This window comes from Aotus nancymaae, unplaced genomic scaffold (genome assembly GCF_030222135.1).
Source record: "Aotus nancymaae isolate 86718 unplaced genomic scaffold, 86718_ANA_hifiasm-v0.15.2.pri h1tg000076l, whole genome shotgun sequence".
NCBI lineage: Eukaryota > Metazoa > Chordata > Mammalia > Primates > Aotidae > Aotus > Aotus nancymaae.
In genome coordinates this window covers 2,617,857-2,636,585 of record NW_026988491.1, presented here as the reverse complement: position 1 = coordinate 2,636,585, position 18,729 = coordinate 2,617,857, and the positions used below count along the sequence as shown (strand labels likewise).

General features: G+C 52.9%; 1 protein-coding gene across 1 annotated transcript in view; it reads left to right on the top strand.

The window, feature by feature from the left end:
• The window catches only part of MN1 (MN1 proto-oncogene, transcriptional regulator), a 50,320-nt gene extending 31,970 nt beyond the window's left edge, over positions 1-18,350 (top strand). The window contains exon 2 of the mRNA XM_012464918.3: positions 15,485-18,350. Coding sequence (XP_012320341.2) covers positions 15,485-15,666 — 182 coding nt within the window. The 3' untranslated portion in view covers positions 15,667-18,350. The remainder of the gene's footprint in view (positions 1-15,484) is intronic.
• Positions 18,351-18,729: the final 379 nt, after the last annotated feature.

Here is an 18,729-nt window from a genome sequence, read left to right as displayed (position 1 = left end):
AAAAAGGAACAACAGCCTCTGCCTTTGAAGGGAGGACCCGATGAAGTAATATATATGAAATGCTTAGAATAGTGCCTGGCATGCGGTTGGTTCTCTTCCCTGGGAAAAATCAGTTACGTTACCCTCCAATGTGCTGATACCATCTCTCTCCTTCTCTTTTTTCTTTTCCTTCTTGCCAACCCCCCACAAAACCCTCAACCAACAGAACCTCCACCCACCCCACCCTTCCTGCCCAGAGATGATGTCGGAGCAGTGGAGGGTAATTTCACCGATTTCCATGCTTGAAATTGACCTAAAACTCATCTCAGAGATTATCCCTGCAGGTCCAGTCTCCAGGCTGGGTGGCGTGTTGGTTGGGAGAGTGGCCTTTCCGGGTGATCACCCCGACAGGAGGAAATTGCTGGCACTGGTCAGCTCATGCTAGGGGACTCCCGTGTTTTTGTCTTTATTACAGGCACCTCCATTTTGGGGTTGCGCACACTGGCAGGGTCTAAAATAAACAAGAAGCCCGACCTTCAAACTTTGAAGGAAGTCTGTTGGCTGGGAAGCAAGTGGCTGTAACTCCTCAATCTCTAGGTGGTTTGTGAGAGGGTGTGGCCCCTCTCAGTAGATTTGACAAGCATTCCAACGAAGTCTTGTATTATGGGCACCCAGGAAGCCTTGAAAAGCTCCTTTTTGGGTCTGTCTGGAGGCCCAGGTGATGTGGTTTGAGTCTTTCTCATATTAGGGACTCTTTAGGGCTTGTTTCTGCTCCCAGGAATTGATGTAGTCAGTACATGAGGGCCTACCCTATGCCAGGTGCCAGTGTCGGAGTAGGAAGTAAATAGATGAGACAAGGTTCCCGGTTTCATGGAACTCATACTCTTGGGGCCACGGCAGAGAGCAGGACAAACAGGAAAAGTTTAGCACAATTACGATTGGTGTGAGATGTCACAGGATGGGGGGCACTGCAGCCCACTAAGGGACTCAAAGAGACCTCCTTGGTGAAGGAAGATGGAGAAGAGTTAGCCAGGTGAAGAGGGAAGGGAAAGTGGTGGTCCAGGAAGAGGGGAGAAATGACAGGTATAGTGCAGCCACTCCTTGGTGACAGCGTACTACAAACTCCATGGTCAAGCCTTTGGGACGGGGCGGCGGGCGCGGGTCTAGTGCTGGCTTCGGCAGTAGGGCTGTAATCCTCTGATCCAGTCACATTTCTGCCCTTGACCTATCCCTCTGTGGCTTTGGTTTCCCTAATAAATGGTACCTGCCAGCCCAGTCTTCCTAGGTCTGGGTCTGCCATCCTCAGAAGACCACAGGGACAAGGGGCTGTCACTTCTGCCCTTGGAAGAAGAGGTACTGGGTCTTAATCCTGCTTCTCTATACCAGAGACAGGCCAAATCCAGAAAATCCTTCTGAGAGGTGGGGTATAGGTGTTGCAAAATTTGTCTTGTCTGGAGAAAATTTGACAGAAGGTGAGGCCAGGGTTGACTTAGTCACTTACCTCGCTGCCCTGCACCCGCCTCTTCCCACACTTCCTGCTGCAAGGAGTGTGGCGGCCCCTCCTTCCCCTTAGAGACCACACCCCACCTTCACAGGACGCTGGGTGTTGCAGGCCCAGCCGGAGCATGGAAAGCCAAGCCAGTCAGCATCGCCCAGTTCTCTCTCCCACCCCCAAGCTGGAGACCGGCAAATATCTTCCAGCAGTCCACAGGATAATTTGGGGTGGGGAACACCCATTTGGGTGGCATCTTTAGGTCACGGAGTCACAGTCATGGCAGCTGACACTCCTGCCACTTTCAAAGGGGATGTCAGTTCAGAGAAGGCAAGTGATGCTCCTGAAACCACATAGCCAGCTTCCAGCAGAGCCCAGCTTCTGGCAGAGCCTGGCTTCACCTTCCTGAGCTGGGGAGAGGAGCCCATTCCAGAGGGAAAGCAAGCTGGGGGTTGTTTGTGGCAGGCGCGCTTCTTCCTGGAAAGCCAAAGGCTGGATCTGCATGAACCCTAGGGTGGCTGCCTCTGAGGATGGCTGTGCCAGGCACAGGTACCCCAGGGACTTTGTTCCCTGTTGTTTTAATGGAAGTAATTAGCCAGCTCCTTCTAAGCCCAGACCACCTGCTGCGGCTCCCCCTGTCTCTACCTCCTGCACCAGGCACCCACCAAGGGGTGGGCAAGAAGACACAGTCTCTGAACTCACATAGACCACGGTTCGAATCCAGGCTCAGCCATTATTGCTGGGTGGCCTTGGTTCTCATAGGGCTGTCGTCGAGAGAATCCGGGCCAGCCCCGGGTTACTGCTCTGCCCAGCACTGTCCACTCAGTTCGCACTTGCCTAGCTGGTCATTGTCCACTTTGCCCATCACGCTGTCAGAGTTGAGGCCGAGCTGCTGTTTGCTGGGCAGGCCATGTAGCCTGCACAGGGGTCCTCAGAGGCCTTGCAGGGGTAAGTGCTGGGAGCCCCGCCCGAGTCCCCCTCCTGCCTGGCGTGAGTGACTCACTCGGCCTCAGAAAACCCACCTTTCTCCTTTTTTGTGGATGTGTTCTGGAATGATTTTTTTTTTTTAACAGCAACCCTCTGCTCCTAATAACGTACTATTGATTTTTAAGTAGAAAGACAGAGAGGTTTCTGCTGTAGCTCACAAAGGAAGATGAGGGACATAGCAAATGACAAGGACATTTCTGACTCCCTAAAAGTGACAGCACGAATCTTCATAGATCAGACACATGGACTGAGCACCTACTGGGTGCCTGGCTTGCAGCCTCCTCTTACATGAACTTGGACAAGTGACATCACCTCTCTGAGCCTCAGGTTCAAGGGTCAGCACACTTTGTCTGCAAAGCGACCTATCTATAGCAAATATTTTAGGTTTGTGGCTTATACACTGTGATGGTTAATTTTATGCATTACCTTGACTGGGTCATGACATGCCCAGATACTTGGTTCACCATTTCTCTGGAGAACTCTGCCCAATGCGTACAATCTGATGCACCTCCAGGAAAACAGCCATAAACAAAATGTAAACAAATGAGCAGGGCTGTGTTCCAATAAAACTTTATTTACAAAAACAAGGAATGGGCCAGTTTTGACTTGGGGGCTGTAGTGGGCCGACTCTGGCAGGGTCTTTATCTGATAAATGGGGCTAGGAGAATAGGTGCTTCCTCCAGGGTGACAGTGAGGAATTAGTGAGTTTGAAAGAATGATCATGTGATAGGTACTGTAGTTATGTTATTGTTAACATTATCATATGTCATTGTCTCAGCAGCCCTACCCGGTAAGTCTAAGATCTCGTTTCACAGATGGGGAAACCAAGGCACAGAGAGATTAAGTGACTTGCCCTTAGCCCTTCTGCTCGCTGTTGGGTGACCTGGCACGGGTCCCCATTCCTCTCAGGCTTCTGACTCCCTACCTGTAGCCTCAGAGAGGACTTGGTGATGCCATGCACGGAGCATGATGATCACATCCATTGGGCAGAGGGGAAGCAGGAGCACAGGCAGGTGGAGTCTCTCATAGAGATCACCACTTGGGGTGTGGCAGGGCTGGAATTAGGAACTAAGCTGAATTTCTTGGGGCCTCAAGTGAGAGGATCTGACTTGGAAGCGCCTTGGGCACCTGGCCAGTCCAGTGAGAGCATGGGTCAACAGCTGAAGGTACAGTTCCGGTGGGAGTAGGACTCTTTTCCCTCACCTTGCTCAGAGTTGGAGAACACAGGGACTCGGTTCTCAGTAAGGGAGTGTGTTTCTAAGTCAGGTGTTCTGTGGCAAGGCTAGATGGATGAGGTGCAAGCCTCTTTATTAATTTTGATGGAATCTAGATGCTCCTCCTCTGCTCAGAAGCCTTCCTAGGCTCCCCATGGTTGGCAGGAACAAGGCTTAACTTCTTCCAGGGTCTCCGTGACTGACCTCACTTGAATTTTGCAGCCTCCTCTTCTCTTGTTTCACACCCATCCCCAAATCAGGGTCCCTGGGCCAGTCTCTTGTTCTTTGGAAGGAGTCACGCCTGGGTTTGGAGTGCTCCTTTCGCCTTCTCTTCCTGAAAAGCTTGCTACTCATTCTTTGTTGTTGTTGTTGTTGAGATGGTGTCTCTCACTGTCGCCTGGGCTGGACTGCACTGGCGCAATCTCGACTCAGTGCAACCTCCACCTCCTGGGTTCACGTGATTCTCCTGCCTCAGCGTCCCGAGTGGCTGGGATTACAGGCACCCACCACCACACCCAGCTAATTTTTATATTTTTAGTAGAGACAGGGTTTCACTATGTTGGCTAGACTGCTCTCCAACTCCCAACCTCGTGACCTGCCCGCCTCGGCCTCCCAAAGTGCTGGGATTACAGGCGTGAGCCACCCCGCCTGGCGTGTTTCTTTATATAAATAAAAATCATTATTTGTTGAATGGCTTTCCACTTGCCAGGCAGAATGCTAGGGGCTCAGCGAGTGTTAAGTTGCTCCAGTTTCTACGTGAACATGCTGGGGCTCAGAGAGGGGCAGCGTACCGCCCAGGGCCACCCAGCATGCGGTCTGACACTATGTGGGTGAATCTTGGGCAAGAAAGCAAGAAAACAGAGAGGCTGTGCTGGGACAGGGGTGGAGAGAATCTCAGATAGAATCATAGTACTTCCTGGTAATACTGTTACCAGCATTTCCAGTGCTACCAGCAAGTGCTAGGATACTATCTGAGAGTCTCTCCAGAGTGGCAGCTACTATTTATGGGCTGTAGTTGGTCCCTGGCACTGTGCTGAGCACTTTCCTCCCTCCTGTAAGAATGAAACTGTCTCCATCCCCATTTCACAGATGAGGAATCTGAGGCTCAGAGGAGTGAATTTCCCCAGAACCGACAGGCTGTGTTCTTGCCTAAGATCCCTGGCGATGCCACGGTCAGTCGGAAGGTGCAGGCTGAGCGACTGGCTCTCCGGCCCCCGGGCCTGTCATATCTCGCAGCATGCAGGTCAGGAGTGGCCTGGGGGTGTGCAGGGCTGCATCTGTCACAGGTCACTGGCTGCATGTCCGGAGGTGCCAGGCAGGACAAGGAGCCCGATCAGAGATGCCCGGGCCCAGTTTGAGGAGCCAGCTCTGTCCACTCTGCTGTCCGCGGCTGTCGCGCGCCACCCCATCCCCTCCTTCAGGGCCAGGGACAGTCCCCAGGACTCAGCAGCCCCCGCATTCCCCGGTCCTGCCCCCAGCTCCTGGCAGCCTGGTTCCGATGATGCCCTTGCAGCCTCTCCTCCGTGGAGCCTTCGGCCAGTTCTCAATCTAAATGACAGCTGCCCTCAGCCAAGTCAACTCAAATTAATTTCCGAAGGCTTCCAGGGGCCTGACCCAGCCTCTCACCAGACTGCACTGCTGCAGCGGCCAGCTCGAGGCCCCTGCTCCACCCTCGTGGGGCCTGAAAAGGGGGGGCCTTGCAGGGCCCTCCACCCCATCATTAGTTGGGGGGCTGTCTTTGTACCTGGCCCTGTGCCCAGGGCAGAAGGGGAATGCAGGCCCTCCCTGCCCCCGGGAGACCCCTTCCCCACCACGTGCTGCCTCCTGTCAGATAGGGGAGGGTTGTAGCTGAAACTTGGGTACCATCAGTGGTGAGGGAAGAAGCGTTGAAGGGGCGGGGGGTGTCAGGTTTGTCCTTAGCTTCTGTGTCACCCTGGGAAGTTCTCATCCCGTCTGTGACCCTCTGGTTTTTTTTTCCCCCAAAAAGTGTGTGTGTGACAGAAAGATGGAAATAAGAAATAGAGAATGAGAGGGAGAGGGAAGAAGGAGACAGGGAGGGAGAGAGAGATGGATGGAGGAGGAGAAAGCGAAAGAGAGAGGGAGAGGGAGGATGATGGATGATGGACAGAGAGAGAGTGACAAGAGCAAGACTTGAGGGAGAAAGACAGAGAGAGAGAGAAAGAACGAGACAGATTGAGAAAGGAGGAGAATGCTTGCAAGAGAGAAATTGGAGGTTGGGGTAGGGTGGGAGAGGTCACGCCAGTCACTTTGGCCAAAGGTGTTTCGCTTTTCACGCGACTTTGATAAAAACCACACGCTTTGACATCAGACATCCCTGGGCGTGACCCTGGCTCTGTGGCTGGCCGGCTGAGTGACCCTGGGCCTGTGGCATCCCCTCCCTGAGACCCAGTGTCCTCTGCTGTGAAATGGGCTAGTGTGTCGGTGTAAACTTATTGATTTATTTATTTATTTTTAGAGATAAGGTCTTGCTCTGTCACTCAGGCTGGAGTTCAGTGGCATGATCCCAGCTTACTGCAGCCCCAATCTCTTAGGCTCAAGAGATCGTCCTGCCCCAGCATCCCAATCAGCTGGGACTACCAGCATGCACCATCATGTCTGGTTAATTTTTTTTTTTTTTTTTTTGAGTCAGAGACTTGCTCTGTCGCCTAGGCTGGAGTGCAGTGGTGCAATCTCAGCTCTCTGCAACTTCCACCTTCTGGGTTCAAGTGATTCCGCTGCCTCAGCCTCCCAAGTAGTTGAGATTACAGGCATGTGCCACCACTCCTGGCTAGTTTTTGTATTTTTAGTAGAGATGGGGTTTCACCATGTTGGTCAGGCTGGTCATGAACTCTTCACCTCAAGTGATCAGCCCACCTTGGTCTCCCAAAGTGCTGGGATTACAGGTGTGAGCCACCATGGCCGGCTGTTGTCTGGTTAACTTTTAAAAATTGTTTTGTAGAGATGGGGTCAGGCTGGTCTTGAACTCCTGGCCTTAAGGAATCCACCCACCTCCACCTCCTAAATCACTGGGATTACACATGTGAGCTACCTGGCCCAGCCCAAATGTGAAATCTGATTGCTCCAGAGGGATAGAAGGGATTTGGGGGGAGGGTTGTACATTTATCCAAACCATCAGTCATTTTAGAGAGGCCCAGATAGGCCCAGAGAGGGGGAGTGACTTGCCCAAGGCCACACAGCAAGCGAGGTGACAAAGCTGACATGAAAATGTGAGTCATTCATTAAAACATTTAGCAAATACTTAGTAGGTGCCTACTGTGTGTCAAGAAGGGGGAGCACATGGGCATGTTTGCCCTCAGAATCTCCAGGCCATCTTCCATGGAGGGATTGTTATCCCCTTCTACAGATAGGGAAACTGAGGCTCAGCAAGTTGACCTGCCCAAGATCACAGAACTGGTGAGGGGCAGAGTTGAGATTGAGACCGTGGTGGGTTTTGAACTCAGGCCTTCAAGCTCAGAGTTGGGACAGCCTCTAAGCTGCCAGGTGTCGGGGAGGGCTGGGATGGGAACCAGCTGTGAAGTTTCAGGTTTGCTGTTTCCCTGCTCGGTTGGTGGCCATGTAGACCCTCTTTCTGATCCTTGATGTTGGCTGAGATTTGCAGTTCCTGCCCCTGAGTGCATTGTTTCCTTGAGTTTCCCAGGCCTCATCTATCTTTCTGGAGAAGGGGACGTGGCCCAGGGATCAAGTGTGGACAGACAGCCAAGGCGGGGTCATTCTTGGGGTTGTGGGTCCACGCAGATGGGTTCTAGTTGGGCCGTGGGGGTCATCTCCACAGGGATCAAGTCTCCCACATTTCTCAGTGGTGGGTTCTTGGAGACAGGTCTTAGCACTTCAGTAAAAATCCCGTGACTGCCGAGCATGGTGGATCATGCCTGTAATACAACGTTTTAGGAGGCAGATGGCTTGCTTGAGCCCATGAGTTCGAGACCAGCTTGGGAAACATGGTGAAATCCCATCTCTACAAAAAAAATACAAGAATTAGCCAGGTGTGGTGGTGCACGCCTGTAATCCCAGCACTTTGGGAGGCCGAGACACTTTGGGGAAGACTGAGTTCACGAGTTCCAGACCAGCTTGGGCAACATGGTGAAATCCCATCTCTGCAAAAAAATACAAGAGTTAGCTGGGTGTGGTGGTGCACGCCTGTAGTCCCAGCTACTTGGGAGGCTAAGGTGGGAGGGTTGCCTGGGCCCAGGAGTTGGAGACTGTAGTAAGCTGTGATCACGCCACTGCACTCTAGCCTGGGCAATAGAGCTAGACCTTGTCTAAAAAAAAAATAGCTTGTGACTGTACTTTCTACGGAGCAAGACTCTACTCCTGTGACTTCTGTCTGCCCTGAGAACTGGTAACAATTTCCATCCTCTTCCCATTCACAGAGAAGAAAGGTGAAAGCTTAGAGAGGGAAGGTGACTTACCCAAGGTTCAGCTGCTGGGAAAAATGCCAGGGACCTGGTTACAGACCTTGGTCATCTGACTCCAAGGTCCCCCATGGTGTTTTCTGTGTTCAGTGGCCTGTTGGTGAGGGTCTCTGACCTCAGAACACCCCTCTGCCACAGCGAGATGTGTGAGGACATCCCGGCATCCAAGCCAGGCCGCAGCTAGTGGTGTCATTACCGTCATGGTGGCCGGGGCCAGGAGCGCCATCTGCCAGCAGGGAGAGAAGGGTACACATCTCAGAGTAGGGGCGTTAGAGAGGCATCGCCAGGGAGTTGATAGCCAGGTAAGATGGTAGGAGTCAGCAGGGGTGAGGAGGGGCGGTGCTCTAGGCAGAAGAAACCTCAGCAGCCAGGTGTGGAGGTGAAAGAATTGGGGCTCTGTTGAGGGAATGTCTAACTGGGGCTTGCAGTGGAGCAGGGAGCGCTGAGAGATGAGGTCGGAGGCCCGAGAGGGAATCAGGCTAGGGGCATGCAAAGCTGGGGGGGTGGGCACTGGAGAGCCATGGAAGGTTCAAGCAGGAGACAGGTCTGCTCTGGTTGATGCTTCAGGAAACTCCCCCAGCTCACAGGTTTGGAGGGCAGTGTGGAAGCAGAGAGCCAGGAAAGGTGGCAGCTGCAGGCAGGAGACGGTGGGCGTGTGGGCCAGGGTGGGTATGTGGGCAGGAGCGAAGTGGGCAGATTTGGAAGATCCTCTTCCCTCCCTGGTGCCTGGGCTGACTGTGGGGGCAGGGAAGGCAGAAGAGTGGCCTGGAGTGCCTGGGGCTGTCTTGGAGGCAGTGGACCTGCCCTTCTAAGGAGATGGGAAACAGAAAAGCTCCCAAGGTCTGGGGGTCACAGATAAGTGTGGGGGGCTTAAGGGACTCCCTGGCTGTAGCACAAAGGCCCCAAGAGGGGGTGGCTCAGCCCTGTGGCCACCAGACCTGCCTCAGCTTCCAGGCCCAGTGGCCCAGGCCCCCAGTTGAGTGGCAGCTGTCACAGAAGCCAGTGTCTCCCCGCACCAGGTCCAAATAAAGGAAAAACAAAAATACATTTCCCTTTGTCGGAATCCGGCGAGGGTGAGTTGGGCGAGAGTCATCCGCTATTGTGTGCTGGGGCCCACACTGCTTCTTACATAAGCTCCGAGTTAAAAATACGCCTGGAATTCTCATTCTCCGGCTCTGCCTGGGATTGCACCCTGACCCCAGCTTTGGCGGCTCCCAGCACCGACAGGGAGGAAGAAACTGCCCCATGGCACGAAGCTAGCACACAGCACTTCTAGCTCTGGCTGCCTCCTGTGCCTAGAACAGTAAGAGTGGGCTGGGCGCGGTGGCCCACGCCTATAATCCCAGCACTTTGGGAGGCCGAGGTGGGTGGATCACTTGAGCCCAAGAGTTTGAGACCAGCCTGGGCAACACAGTGAGACCCCCTCTCTACAAAAAACAGAACAAAAATCTGGGGCTGGATGGTAGGCCTGCCTCTGCCTCTGAGTCCATGTGACCTTGATCAGGCTCTGACTCTCTGGACCGTCTTTCAGTTCATCTGTAAAGAGCAACAGTAGGACCAGGTTAGAGGATTAGAAGGAAAAATGTTGCCAGCCACGTTGGGAGACTGAGATGGGAGGATTGCTTGAACCCAGGAATGCAAGCCTAGCCTCGGCAACATAGTGAGATCCCCATCTCTACAAAATAAATTTTAAAAAAATTAGCTGGGTTTGGTAGTGCACACATATAGTCCCAGCTACTTGGGAGGATGAGGTGAGAGGATCACTTGAGCCCAGGAGGCTGAGGTTGTAGTGAGCTATGCCACTGCCCTCCACCCTGGGTGACAGAGGGAGACTGTCTCTAAAAGAAAAACAACAATGAGAAAAGAATCGTAAGTGTCCAAGCAGCTACCCTCTCTTGAGGGCTCACTGTATGCTGAAGGCTTTCCAGCTGTCATCTCACGTAATCCTCCCAGCAGCCTGCGAAGTAGGTTCTCTTACTGTTCCCATATTACAGCTGAGGTTAGCATCCCAGAGAGCCCTTGATATGGGCGGTCGTTGGGCTCTGTCCTTCCCCCTGAATACTCCTGGTCTTCCCTTGGGTAGGCAGCAGGGCGGGAGGTGGCAGGGTCAGAAGTCTCCTTTTCCCTGGGGCTCAGTGGTGGCACCGTGGCTGGGAAAACCCCCGAGGTAGCCCTTTGCCTGCGGTGGGAGGTGGCAGCCACCTCCGCCCGGCTCACGACGCCGGAGCACTTGGCTCACCCACATCGGAACCCAGTCTGGGGATTTTAGTACAGAGCATGACGAGGCCTGTTTTGCTGACTTTAAAGAAGAAAAGAAAACTCGGCCCCCTCTATGGGTGGGCGGCATCTCCAGAAGCAAAATTTAAAAACATCCCCAGGTAAACGTCCCCTCTTTTCCGTTCTCCCTTCACCCCAGACACAGCCTGCAGAAGGGTCCCTCAGCCCTCTCCAGGCCCGGCCCTGTGGGTCCCCACTGTCACCTGCAGGCTGGCCAACAACGGTGACAGGCCGTACTTACTCATAGCCAGCACTGGCAGGAGCGCCCCACGTGCTAAGCATTTTGCATGGATCATTTCACTTCATTCTCCAACTACCTCCATGACAGCGGGTCCTATTATTTCCCGCATTTCCTAGAATCAAGGTTCTGAGAACTGAAGTGATATGCGCAAAGGTTCCCTGCTCCACGGACAGTGGCTGCTATCCTGGTTGAACCCTGTGAGAGAAACGGAGTGACTTGAGTTATTCACACGATTGCCTTTTTGGCACCTGCTCCTGGTTCTCTCCTTCCCTTAATGGAACTGACTGTCTCCATTGTGGATGGAGAAGTTTGGAAGACAGAATCTGACTTGGGTCTCGTGATCGCAGCGGGGTGAGCTAGGGGCAGCCCAAACCTCTGTGGCATGATGACCAAATGAAGTGCCGCGGTGTTCAGGGCCGGGTGACGGGTAGTGGGAAGAGGCTGGAGGATCGGCGATGACTTGTGCTGTGGAGAAAAGCTGAGAGGGGGCTTTGCCTTGACCCTGGGCGTGGGGCATGAGGTGGTTCTTTCTGGCCATAGCTGTCCTTACAAAGTGTCCTGCAGTCTCTCCTTGCTGGGTAGGCATGTCCATCGGTCCCCAAGAACCTGAGACGCCTCCCCCAGGCCCCCCTGTGCTGCCTGAATTGGGTGAGGCACACACAGGGTTATCTGTTTTGAGAGGACAATGCCCCGCCTCTGGGACTGACCCCCCAGCATGCCCATGGTGTCGCCGGTCTCTCTGGTGAGGTCCCCCCACGCTGTTCTTAGCCGCGCTCAGCAGGAATCACCACCCCCGAGTTGCAGATGAGAAGAACTGTGGCTTTGCAGACAGGAGCTGCCCAGGTACGGGGCATTTGGGATTTGACCCTGGCCTGACCAGCTGGGAATCCCGGACTGAGAAGGGAGTGCTACTCCTAGAGCTGGTGGCCTGGCCCCGGGTGACCCCTGGCCAGCTCCTGCCCCTTGGAGCCTCAGTCTTCTCATCTGTCAAATGGGAATGAAGGGCGCTTCACAATCAGTGCACTGGACCCAGCTGAGGGCCTGGTGTGTGCAGGGTCCGGAGGTGAACGGGCCAAACCTGCCCCACTCCACGTGGCCACAGTCTGATGGGGGAGGCTGACGATCAAATGAAAAACAGAGCAGCACTCACCAGGTTCTGTGGTGCCTGCCAGTGCCGGGTGCTGAGTGACTCCAGGGTCTCTCCCCCAACCCTGGGAGCTCAGCGAGGGGGTGGTTTTATATCTGGGTCCTGGCGTGGGGGCTGACATGCTTGCTGCCCCAGGGAGCGGAGGTGGAGGGCCTCTCTCGAGCTGGGGCAGGCCGTGACTTGAGGCGGCTTCCGTGGGACTGATTTATCGGCAGCGACTCGGCCGCCCTGGGAGCCGTGGTCTGAGGGTGTGTTAGGTCCCCCTAGCTCGAATGAATCCGGCGGGAGGATGAGTTTGGTCATGCTTGGGTTGTCAAGAACTGAAGAATAATATTCTCTCTTAAAAATGCTCCCTGTGGATACCAGACTGGTTGGCTCTCTTGCTCGTCCTGGGCGGAGGCTGGGGAGTCTGGCACCCTTGCTCTGTGACCTCTGGCAAGCCCCTCACCCTCTCTGAGCCCAGGGTGGCCCTGCCAGGGTGGGGAGAAGGGGCACCGCCACTGATGGGCTTGCTGGGGGGTGGAATTAGATAATACATGGAAGCATTCGGTAGTGTGCCTGGCACGGCCTCATTAAATCCACTCCTAATAAGAATAGCAATGGTTTCTGGCGTTAGTGCACTGCAGGCTTGTGTCTGTAACTTGGGGATGAAAACATCTTTAGAAAATCTGGCCATTTGGGTCTGTCCTACCCATCACCTGGCAGACTCCACTTCCTCTGTCCCTGCGTGTTGCTCAGGAATTTTCTTTCACCTTCCAGGTGAGGCTTCCTTTCACCTTCTGAGTGCTTGCAGCCCCGGAGCAAAGATTTCGTCTCTCCTTTGGCAAGGAGCTTCATCCCTCGGAGTCTGTTTCCTCATCTGTAAAGTGGGCACAGGCATTGCTATGCTCATTCCTTGAGATAATGTGTGCAAAGTGGGGGAAGTGACCCCCTTTCAGATGTTCTCTCTCTCTCTGTGGCAGATACTACTTCCTCCACCCCATCCCAATCCGGATCTTGCAGTGCTTGGAATAAAATTCCTTTTGGAGATACTAAGTGGGGTAGGATGGGGGCGGGGATCACTGGGAACAAGGCCAGCATGGGTTCAAGAGCAAACGCTGGGGCACTGTGCCTCAGTACTGCCAGAATCCGGGGCCTGCTATCTTCCTAGAGACCCTGCATCTGATGCCTTCAGCTTTCTGGGGTACCTGCTCCCCAGAAAGTCCTGGGTGGGGTATTAACAGCACCCAGGTTTCACCACTGCTAACCAGCTTTGAAACCTGGGATTCACAGCCTCAGTTTCTCCTTCTGTGAAATGGGGTAGAGGCTCCTGTTTCATGGGCAGGATCATTCCCTCCTTGCTGGGCCCCTGGAAATAGTGGGGCTTTAGGGGCTTCTAAGTGGCTGCAAAGCCCTCCTACCCTCCCGACCCTCCCAGATATGAATTCTAGTCCTGGCAGCACTGTTTGGGGGTCTCTCTGTGTCATCAAGGGAGACGACATCATCCCCATGTTACCAGTGGGGAAACTGAGGTCCAGAGAGGGAACATGGTAGAGCCTTGGCCACACGGTAGTGGGACTGTGACTCCAAAGTGACCATGCTTTGGTCACAAAGAGACACTGTTTCCTGGCCTCACTGTCAGCTCCAGGAGGAGCTGTTAATTGCATGTTAATTGCATGAATGAGGGTAGGGGCCAAGGAAGGCTCCTTCCTCCCCAGCTCCGGTTCCTCCCAGCGTGCAGGTTCCAAAGCTGGGTGTCTCTGGGGCTCCAGGGTGGGGGCCCCAAGCCCAGTTAGTCATGGCCTGTCCTCAGCTGCCTGGGCCCATCCCTCTGGGAGGATTTTCTCTGCAGGCTGTAGCTCAGTTCCTGGGGGAGGCTTCCTGCTTAATCCCAGAGGGCAGGGCGGGCGGGTGACTCCTGCCTGGCACAGGGCCCTTGGCTGGGCTTGCACAGAGGATTGAGGTCAGGCTGGTTGTGGAGTTCAGTATCTGGGTGTGCTCCCTCAGATGGAGCAGAGCCCCCCACCCCCAATTTCAGCTTTTCTCACTTCTACAGAGGCAGAAATCCGACATCAGGCTGTATTCAAACCCAGCTTTCTTCCCCTTCCTAGCTGTGGGACCTTGGGCACACTAAAGTCAGATTCTAGGAAATGGGAATAATGAGACTCTTCACTGACATATGGCAAGTCTCAGGACAGAGCCAATGTCACATGACAGCTGTAAATGAGAAGTCCTGCAAATTGCCTGCGCTGGTCTAATTTATACTAAGGTGTGAGTGGTTGGCAGACTCCTTTCTCCTCAAACATGCCTAACACAGGCACCCCTGTGATCTGTGGTGTTTTCTGGCATCATGTGACTCAATGAGAAGGGGATTCATGGGATTTTCATTAAGGGTACAGGAGAGGAATAGACTCCCCTACCCCAGGCACCCAGAGTCCATTCATGTAGCAGCTGAGAATGGTGCTTTTGTGCTGGTCTGGTTGGGGAGCCCAGATCCTCTGTCTTTACTGCTCTGAACACTTCACCCTCTGTCCTTGTGAGGACAGCACTTTACAGTTTATACAGACACCTTGTACAGATCAGCAGCCTGGTTGACTAGCCATCATATGGAGGTGCATGAGCCGGGTGGACACTGCCAGTTTCAGGGGAGGGGACTGGACTCGGGTCCCTTCGTGGAGCTAGACCTGGGGTCTCTCAGCTGTTAGGTTGGAGCTGTTTGACCCCAGGAAAGTTTCCGTGCCTTTCTGGGGCTCAGACTTCTCATGTGTCACATGGAGTACGAGAAGGCTCAGGCCAGAGGGTAGGAGGGAATGAAAGACATAGGCAGGTGCCCCGGAGGGAGGGCTGCTCCTGCCCCACGACGCCCCCACTCTCAAAGCCGCTTCCATGGAGCCTCAGCCCTGCACACCAATGAGGGGCAGAACCTTCAGAGGTGGGAGGGGGGCTGAAAGGGGAGCTTTTGGAAAGCACATGGGGGGTGCTTGGGACGTGGGATGCTGTGGGCCTCTAATCTCTGTGGCTCAGCTGTGGCGGGCTGGGTATTCACAGGCACCTTCTCCATCCTTCCTGCTCCTCTGGGAAGGTGCTGGGACTCCACACTTTCTCCTGTGTGACCCAGGGCAAGTCATTGTCCCTCTCTGGGTCTCAGTTGTTTTAGCTATAAAGTAGAGGTGATCATCCTTATCCCCTGGGGTTGGTAGGCAGTCTGGCATGTTTTAAGAAAGCTCCCAGCTCATGGTAGGCCCTGAGCAAATGTCTGTCCAGAGGATGACACACAAATAGGCTGTGTTCTGGACTCAGGCAGTTCTCCCCTCCACCCTTTCACTGCATACGGCTAACTCCTACACATCCTTCGACGCCCAGTTTAGATGCTCCTCCTCCAGGAAGCATTCCTGACTTACCTCATGTCCAGTTAATCTTTTGGGAACTCTGGTGCATCAGAGATGGGCAAACTCTTGGGTTTATCCTGCCTCATTTTCATGTTTCCCAATGGGAAAACTGAGGCCCAATGGGGAGTGTCGGGGGGTCTTCCCTTGGCTGAGATCTCACAGATGAATCAGACGTAACAGCAAGAGGATTTGAAACAACATTTTTAGATCCTCCGGGACCAGCTTTGGCTGTGGAAAGAGGGCGTGGACGATGCCTCTCTTTATGCCTCTGCCACTGTGGCCCCCATTATGGCGCCCGTCATAGATGAACGTTCCACTAATATCCTTCTCCCTTCTCTCTCCACAGCCCACGACCTCCCTGCAAACAAGGCCTCAGCTACCCAGCCCGGCAGCCACTTGCAGTGCCTGTCTGTCCACTGCACAGACGACGTGGGTGACGCCAAGGCTCGGGCCTCTGTGCCCACCTGGCGGTCCCTGCATTCTGACATCTCCAACAGATTTGGGACATTCGTGGCCGCCCTAACTTGAATGACAAGAAAGACCCCCTCCCCTGCAAGGCCCTTCCCCTCCCCGTCTCTATCTCCTCCCCCTCAACCTGACCCCACCCCTCTGTTAATTTGAAAGGGCCACTATTGCTGAGTGAATGAATTTTTTTTTTTTCTCTAGGTTGGTACCTGCTTAGTGGCATATGGACCGGAAAGGGTTAATTTAAAGGGGGGAGGAAAACCTCAAAAGTTTTTTAAAAAAAGAAACTTGTCTGCCACAGTATGTTACCAGTGTTAACCCTTCTACAGTCAGCAAACTTTTGCTTAAGCCTTTCCTCTAGCTACGCCCCATGTTTCGGTAATCTTGGCATACATTTTTTAGATGACCTCTTTCCTTGTTTTATTTTCATGCTGCTGTATGTCCAAGTATTGTTATTTCATAAGACAAGAGTTGCTTTCCTTTTTTTAATTCTTTTTCCTTTTCTTTCCCCTCCTCCCCTTTTATTTTCTTTTTGCTTTGTTCACTGCTTATGAAAATGGAAATCCTGGAGAATAGTAGTTCTGGAATATTGCCGGGTGAAAGTCAGATTGTCATCACAGTATTATATATTGACACCCAGTGTCATCAGTCAGGCAGGAGCCAAACAATGCCCCCCTTAGGTATTCCGCCTGGGATTTTGTTTTGTCTGTTCCCTAAGAAAATAGATATATTTTCGTTCCTGCAAACACAGGGCTCAGCCTTCAGTTCCCTTCCACGCGGGTTCTGTTTTCTCCTGCGGGAAGCCGTCTGTCTATGCGATGGACGTGCGGACGTGTCCGGCTCTGCTCTGTGGGAAGGAGTCAGAATGTTTGAGAGTGGTGTTTTCTCTCCTTTTCTGGGCCTCCTCACAAACATCCAAGTCCTGCATTTTCACGCTGTGCTAAGCAGCCTTCGGTCTGCATGGGGGATGGGACGCTCCCAGCCTGCTTTCTTTGGGGCAAGGCTCCTGCTTTTGCTGTGCCTGGGGCGTTGGAGTTGGAGGAGGCTGAGTTCTTAGCCCGTTCCCTTTTCCGAAAGCTGTTCCTGGCCAGGCGTCCCAGGGAAGAAGGAGGGGACTGTGCGTATCTCTGCCACCTCTCTCATCCCATCCCCAGTCCAACCTGGGCAGCCACCCCCCCACCCCACCCCCCACCGGGAGGGATGAGGCACCCTCTTGCTCAGCCTGCCCAGCCTTCTCTGAGCCTGGGTGCCTTTCTTTGCAGGGATCTGCAGACTCCTGAGGGCTAGAGGACAGCAGGGAAAGAGAATATAACAAAATGACTTTGATTCCTGGGCCTTTTAGTTTGGAACCCTGGAATTCCTCTGCCCCCTCCCCAACTTTTGATGCAATCTCAACCCTGTTGCAAAATGAAAGCCATGTCTCAAGCATCTCACAAAGGAAGAACTGCTGTGAGCAGAGATGAGTGGTGACTGGCAGGGACGGGCACCTCTGGGTGCCCGTCCATGCCCGCAAGAGCCATTTATGGCTTGTGGTGGGGGGACGCATAGATTCCCGGGTGGGTCGGACAAGAAACGACTGATATCACTTCACCCAAATCGGTGACACTTACTTTTAATTTCAGCTTTTGTTAATGAGCATGTGTTACTAAAAACGCCCCACTTGGAGCATCCCCCGCCCCTCCAGGTCCTCAGAGTTTGCAGATCCGAGCTTTTTTTAGCAAGTGACCGGAAGGCTCTGGGCTCCCCATACAACACCCACATTGTTTATTTCAAAGAACTTTTCAGCAGAGGGAGAGGAGCTTTCAGAAAAACCTCACTCTTTCCCCTCCCTTCTCCCCTCTTTCCTTCTGCCAGCCCTTTGGGCTGGGGTCTGAGGCTGTGGTTCTCCGCCTGGGCAGTCTTGACCAGGGGCAAACCCCGGCTGCAGAGGGCAGATAAAGCAGGTGGCGTGAATTGATCAGCGAGAAAGGTGTGAGCCGAGGCAGTTCCTGCGTTCCTGCATTCTGCCACAAAAGGAATGGAAAGGGAAGGGAATTTTCCCCCACCACGGGCTGTGGGAGAATTGACCGTATTCTGGGCAAAACTCCACGTCCCCTCTGATTCTGCAGTGTACAGCCGTTTGAGAGCTTCGTCATTTTACTTTTGAAACAGGAATGATTTCTCCTTAATTGCTTAAGGCCGGGGAGCAAAGTGTCTTAACTTTTTGTCTTTGACTTTCCCAGCGTTGATTCATCAACACTCTTCCAATTAGCTCATGGTTCTGGCAACCTCAGAAACCCCCGAAGTTTTAAAAACTCTCTCGCTCCCCACGACCCCAGAATGAAACAGCTTTAAAAATAGCCTTAAGCAAAAGGATGTTATTTCATTAAATTGGGTTTAATGGAAAGAATTAAAAGTAAATGAAAAACACACCCAACACACGAGACTCCGAACACTGGTAATCAGTACTGCATAGCAAACTCTTTGGGAAAGAAAACGAAAACGTTATTGCACATGTAAAATATGAAAACTTAACTCTGCTGTGTGTTAGGCAATCCTGTAATCTTTTTTGACTCTTAAAAGAAATTCATTTCTGAAATGCTTGGTTGGAAGACTGTGACAATAGCTCATGAAATTGAGTGTTATTTTTTTCTTTCTTTTTTAAAAAAATATGTAAAGTGCAGTCTTCTGTATTCCTGCATATTGTATATACCTGTATATGTTTTCCTGAGCAGTTAAATAACAATAAATATGACGTTAATGGTGAACGTGGTGTATTTGTGGGTGGGGCTGGCTTTCTTTGCTTCTCCTCAACTCCATCCTCTTTTTCCATCGGTCTCTATGGGATATGGGGGTGTAGGCTTGGATGCTGTAGTGGGATGTGTGTGTGAGTGTGTGTGTGTGCACGTGCATAGTGTGTGTGTGCACATCAGTGTGTATGAGTATGCGAGTGTGTGTGTGTGTGAGTGTGTCTGTGTATGCGGATGCTGTTCTAAGTTGGGTCATTTCAGTATTTCTCAACCTTGGCACTGTTGATATTTTTGGCCTGATAATTCTTTGCTGGGGTGTAAGGGTGGCAACTAGTCTCCACCCACTAGATTCCAGGAGCACCTCCTACCCTTGTGGCAACCAAAAAAAAAAATATTA